The 6,493-nt window shown below is 36.6% G+C and overlaps 1 protein-coding gene across 1 annotated transcript; it reads right to left on the reverse strand.

Moving 5' to 3' along the window:
* Positions 1-791: 791 nt before the first annotated feature.
* LOC115977891 (pentatricopeptide repeat-containing protein At5g39350-like) lies at positions 792-3,155 on the reverse strand. Its single transcript, XM_031099919.1, has one exon. It carries the CDS (start codon positions 3,089-3,091, stop codon positions 1,073-1,075), a length of 2,019 nt encoding a protein of 672 aa, XP_030955779.1. The 5' UTR covers positions 3,092-3,155; the 3' UTR covers positions 792-1,072.
* Positions 3,156-6,493: the final 3,338 nt, after the last annotated feature.

Below are 6,493 nucleotides of genomic sequence, written 5' to 3' on the forward strand. Positions count from 1 at the left end.
CTTTTTACCCATTTCACCTCTTAAACTTGATACACAATGCTAAATGCTTGAAGATGTGTATAAAATCCCATGATTAAGTAGTACATAACATACTCTATGCTAAATAAAAAAATTAAAAAAAAAAAAAAAGTAGATAAAAGGGCAAAAATTGGGAAAAAGAAACAGGCAACCTCTACAAGTGATTAATTCAGCCTATAACTGTAATAAAAAATTAAACCCAAACCATTCCTATTTTCAATCATAAAAAAGAAATTTATTAAAAAGCTCAAAAACAAACCAAAACCTCTCTAGTCTAATGATAACGTTGAGCTCTCAAATTGAGTATGTGATTCTGACAAAGTACTGAAATAGGATGTTTGATCATTTCTTGAAGATGGGGAATGCAATAATCTGTGGTGACGAGAGGAAACTCAAGAAGACAAATAAATTATAGTAAATGATAAAGAACATTATAAGTTAACATGCAAAGCCTAAAGTAATTTTTTTTTATAAAGAACCATATCAAACTCCATTTTACATAGACATATCCTGTGATCTAATGAAGACTGCTCGCTGTCATGAGAGATCTCATCCCCAACATTCTCATCACTCTACAGTTCGATCCCACTTGAAGAGTAATATAATTCAATATACCTGATCCTCCAGCAGGCTAACATGATACATACAAATGCCTACCTATAGTATCCATACAATGCAGATAAATGGAATGGCAAACTAGTCCATGCATAATAATGACAGTTGCACATTCTGTTTGAAAAAGAAGTTGCCTCTTCAGTCAAAAACTTACAAAATTAACCTGCATGCCAACTGTAATTGATACAATGGCAACGCTGGTTAGAACTGATTGCAACATAAGTTAGATAGCAGTGATATATGAAGGCATTCCCTAGTCTCTAAAACAGATTCCCTTCTGTCAATCAAACAAAATCTTCCAATTAAGGGTATCAATCAGTCATCATAATCAAACACTTCCATTTGGGCAAGCACCTTGGCTTTTGATTGGAACCTCTACTTAGGTATAGGTCATAGCAGAGATATTTTATCCATTCAAACCGAAAAATCTGTACCCATATCACACATTTCTGACCTCAACCAAACTGTGAGCAGCTGTTTTTCTTAATCCTATCTCATTCATCATATGTCTCACATTCTCGGCATCTTTCCACCTTCCTGCTGTAGCATAAATTTTTGCCATCAATATGTAATTTCCTGTGTTCTCTGGTTCAAGCTCAAAAAGCCACTTTGCAGCCACTTTTCCTAGCTCAACATTCTCATGTATCACACAAGCACCGAGCAGTGCACCCCAAACAGCATAGTTAGGCTTAAATGGCATTGTCTTGATTAGATCATGAGCTTCATCCAGTCGACCAGCACGACCAAGAAGATCGACAAGGCAAGTGTAGTGATCTGGACGAGGACTCATTTTGTGATTTTCAAGCATGAATTTGAACAAATTAAAACCCTTATCCACCAAACCAGCATGGCTGCATGCGTGCAAAACAGAGGTGAAAGTGACTTCGTTTGGTTTCACCCCAGATTGAACCATCTGATTGAAAAGTGAAACAGCAATCTCACCATGACCATGAACTCCGTAACAAGCTATTATTACACTCCATAGGATAATGTCCTTTTCCTTTTCAGGAACTCCACTAAAAACTTTGTGAGCAGATTCTAAACTTCCACATTTTGAGTATATATCTATCAAACCAGTAGCAACTTCGGTGCTTGAAAGAAACCCAGATATTACTAGGTAACAGTGTATGTTTGTTGCTTGCTGCAAATCTGCAAGAATAGAATATGCAGGAAGGAGACTATTTAAGGTTGCATCATTGGGTTGTAATGCTTCCATTAGCATTTGTTTGAAATATTCTATTGCTTCTCTTGCAAGCCCATTGTGAATACACCCAGAAAGAATTGCATTCCAAGGGACTGTTCGTTTTTTAGTAGTTTTAGCAAACACTCGAAGGCTGAGGTAAATATTTTTGCATTTTGCGTACATGTTAATCAATGCAGTTTCCACAATAACGTCAGACTCAACTCTTTGCCTTATTGCCCACCCGTGGAAGCACCTACCATACTCCAGAGAACACAAACTACCACATGCCGAAAGAAGAGAAGCTATACTCACTGAATTGGGTCTTACCCCATCAAACTGCATCAGCTGACAAAGTGCCAAAGCACTTCTTGCATCACCATTCAAAATGTACCCATTGATCATGGTTGTCCATGTAACCACATCCCTCTCACCCATCTTATCAACAACTAATCGCGCTTCATCCATACTACCACACTTAGCATACATGTCTACCAACGCATTCTTCGCTGCTATCTTCTTCCCCAAACCCTTCTCTTCTACTAACACGTGAACCTTTCTTCCCGATACCAAATCCTTCAAGTAACCACAAGCTGGTAACACTGAAACCACGGTGGCACAATCAGGCTCAACACCCACATCCATCATCCAACTAAAAACCATCATAGCCTCCTTTGCACACCCATTCCGAACATACCCATTAATCATTGTATTCCAAGACACAACGCTCCGTTCCCACTTTGCATCGAAAACCCGTCTCGCCTCCTCCTTCTCACCACAATTCATATACATTGCCAGCAAAGAGTTCTGCACAAACGTGTCCAAATCAAGCCCAGCCATCAGTGTTTTCCCGTGAACTACAAGCCCCACATTAAGCAACAACAAGTCACCGCAAGCCTTGATAACAAAAGGGTACGTAAAGTTATCAGGCCGGCACTGCCCCGAGCTGAGCATTTCAACAAACACGCTAAGTGCATCAAAGGGAACACCTTTTTGTATGTACATTCTTATGAAGATGTTATACAAAAATGAGGTTCGGTGAGGCATTTCGTCGAACAGTTTACGCGCATGGGGGACGTAGCCACATAGAGCATAGGCCGTGGATAGGTTTGAGCGAAGGTGGGTGGAAAGTAGGCCAGAGGTGATGGTGTGGGCATGGAGTTGTTTGGTTTTTGTGAGTGAGCGAATGGCCGCATAGCTTCGCAAGAGTGACTCGCACTGGGCTGCTGCGGTAATAGTGAGAAGGTGTTTGGTTTTTGAGAGAGCTTGAGATGTCATGTGCCATTCATCAATTCAAATTATGATTATGAGCCACTTTAACTTTAAAAATGATAGAATCAAAGTTTTGAACTCCGTTCCGGAACAACAGACCCCTTTGTTCCGTATCGCTCCAGTGCCGGCCTAAACCGCCATTCCGGTGATCTGATCTTTGACGATGAAACAATAAATTTAATGAGCCACCGGCCGCGCCGCTTGGCTCGGTGAGATTAAAAACAAAGAAGAAAGAAGATTAAGGGTCCGTTTGGATACAGCTGAAAACTGAAAATTGAAACTGAAAACTGAAAAACACTGTAGCGAAATAATTTTTAAATATATGAATAGTATCGTGGGACCTATTTTTAATGAAAAAGTTGCTGAAAAATGAAATTTGTGGGTCCGTGAACAGTACACGATGTGCTGTGATTGGTCCAAAAAAATTTGAAAAGTCAAAGTTTGTGACTACTGTTCATTGAACAGTGCATAAACAGTAGCCATAACACCCAAAACGCTCCAAAACGCGTGAAAAAAAAAAAAAAAGTAGACAAAACGCAAACGCAGTTTTTTTCAGCCGAATCCAAACGCTCTCTAAAAATGAGGTGAAGAAGGAGAAGCAATGCTAGTAGCGAGGGAGTGAACGCATAAAGAAGAATGCAATGAAATCACGCTACTGGTTCAGGTATTTGAAATAGGATAAAAAAGGACATTAAAGTCAACAGTGAGATCAAAGTTTGAAACTTGAAAATTATGGCCAAAATTGGAATTTAACCATGATTTCTCAACTATTAGTTAGTAGGCATGGTTTTAAAAGTATATTACTTACTAAATATCTTGAGTCTAAAAGACTCGATTTTGGGTTTATAAACCGAGTCTCAAAGACTCGGTTTTTTATGATCTGATCAGATCCGATGTGGCTTTTTTCCCACGTGGCGTCCACCTGGAAATCGAGTCTCTAAAACTCGATTTATAAGCTGTCCCTTTAAGCATTGATTTGTATGTGACGTGGTGGTCTGGGTGTGACGTGGTTGATTCACGTGGAAGACTTGGAAACCGAGTCTCTAAAACTTGATTTTAAATAGGGGTTTTTTCAAAATTAATGCCTCTCACCCTAACTCTCCACTCTCACTCACTCTCTCTCTCACATAGACCAGTCTCACACTCTCACTCACCCTTTCACTCTCACACAGAACCTCTGAGCGCCTCTCTCACTCACCCTCTCCACTTTCACTCACCCTCTTCTCTCACTCAGTCTCCACTCTCAGTCTCCACTATTTCACATTCATCATTACATTCATCACAGCGAGGTGTACAGAGCTTTGATAAAGTCTCCACTCTCACTCACAGAGTTTTGAGTTCCTTCAGTCTACGCAATCTCTCAAAACTTAAAAAAAAAAAAAAAGGTAAGTTGCTTTATGCAAAGTGTGTTTCACTGTTTGGTTGCCGAGAAACAGTGGGAAAAATCAAAGAAACTTTGGTTTCAATTCGTTTTTTTCTATTTTGGTTTCTGTATTGAATTTCTAATAGAACTGTTAAAAAAGATCGAAGCTTTATCATTTTTTGAGATTGAATTGGTTTGTGGAATCAGATTATGTTTCTGGGTTTGTTTATATTTGCTGAGGATTTAATTTTAGTGCTTTGTTGATCAAAATTTACTTTGATCTAAGTTTGATTTGGCCAATTATGGTAAATTGTTACTAAGAATGGAGAAATTGGATATATATAAATATATATATATATATATATATAATATTTATATACTTGTTGGGCTGCTGAGGATTTAATTTTTAGTTGTTTTTTGGAAAAAAATTTACTCTGATTTAGTGCTCTTTCTCTAAACTTTGCTAGTGTGGACAAAATGCTTTGGGTGTTTTTACTTTTAATTCTTTGTTAAATAGTTGTAATTTCTTTGCTTTATGGTTTTTTCTGTTTTTTTTTTTAATCCCTTAGTACACTGCCTGTGTGCTTTGGTTTCCCTTTTTTTTTTTTTTTTTTAACAATTACAGTAACATTGGCCTGCTAGGTTACTAAGGATTTAATTTTAGTCCTTTGTTGGAGAAAATATACTTTGATTTAGTGATTTTAGAGATGTTAGTAATATATACTTTCTTTCTAAAATCATTAATGTCTAACATGAATGTAAATCATGTCATGTTCAGCTGAACGAAAAAAAAAAGAAAAAAAGAAAGGTGAACTTAATTTGTAGTACAACTATACAGATAAATGATTATTAGTCAAGAATATTGAAAATAAACTTAATTTAAACAGCAGAAAGACAAAGTACATTTTGTGAAGGTTACGTTTGTAGTTTGTACAACTAATACAGATAAGACCAAAAGGGATAATAATTTTGTATCTGTTTTTGACCCAACCACACCTAGCTCGAATCTTTGAGGAAGTAGGGTCCAATGAATGTATCCCAGAGAGAAAAATAGGAAATAGAAATGGTCAATGGTTGTAGTTTTATATACTTAATGTGTGTCTTTAGTCATCAATTGTCTCAACTACTCTTAATTCTTTATTCTATTAGAACATATTTTAGCAACCTCAACCTGAAGCCTTCTTTATTGTTTGGTTTTTTGAAAATTTCTTCTAGTGGGAGCAAGTGAAGTAAATGCCTTAACCAAGTCCAGGAGTTTACCAAGTCTTATGCATGGATTATAGACATTGCCATGCCGATCTTTAATAGTGATGCCTTAACATTCACTTTAGTAATAGAATATATCAAAACTATGCATATCCCTTGTATTGTTATATTGCATTAATGCACCAATGGCCAACAAGACTTTTACCTGGTAAAATGATTAGGAGTCCCGAATTGTATTGGTGTTTTTGGATTTTGAACCATTAAGCACTTATCATTAACTACTAGATGTTATGTATCTAACTAACTCTCACATGGAAGTATAGGTCACTGAGAATTAGTCCCTCTTATTGAGTTTTCATCACCACATTTTGCAACTAGAACTTTCTTTTTTATGGTTTTGTTTTGTTTTGTTTTGTTTTGTTGAATAAGTAAGACCAAACAACAAAGCTACAACAAAACTACATCTTATAAAAAATAAAAAATAAAGACAAAGGTACTCCCCCACAAACTACACAACACTCTGTTTTTAATACTATCTCTTACATTCTTACACAAGAACAATCGATATCCAACATCTCAAGTATTAGCATAAATGATCTCATCCTCTGACCAAGCCTTTCCTCCATGAATTTTCACAGTATGATCAATTCTAATATGATAAAATGACTGTATGTAAACTAGATTAATGAATTTTCTTTTTCTTTGCCACCTATTGAATGCAAATATTGATGGTTCAAGTTTGTGCTTTGCTTTTCTCTTGTGTAAGCTCTCTAAGTGCAAATTAGGCCTTCATTCAAAGTGAAAAAGGATTAGTATTTATTTAAAGTTGTGAAGTACTC

This window comes from Quercus lobata, chromosome 2, assembly GCF_001633185.2.
Source record: "Quercus lobata isolate SW786 chromosome 2, ValleyOak3.0 Primary Assembly, whole genome shotgun sequence".
Classification (NCBI taxonomy): Eukaryota; Viridiplantae; Streptophyta; class Magnoliopsida; order Fagales; family Fagaceae; genus Quercus; species Quercus lobata.

Bases quoted from the DNA above. Each gene is read 5' to 3' on its own strand.
- LOC115977891 (XM_031099919.1), bottom strand. From the start codon at position 3,091: ATGACATCTCAAGCTCTCTCAAAAACCAAACACCTTCTCACTATTACC.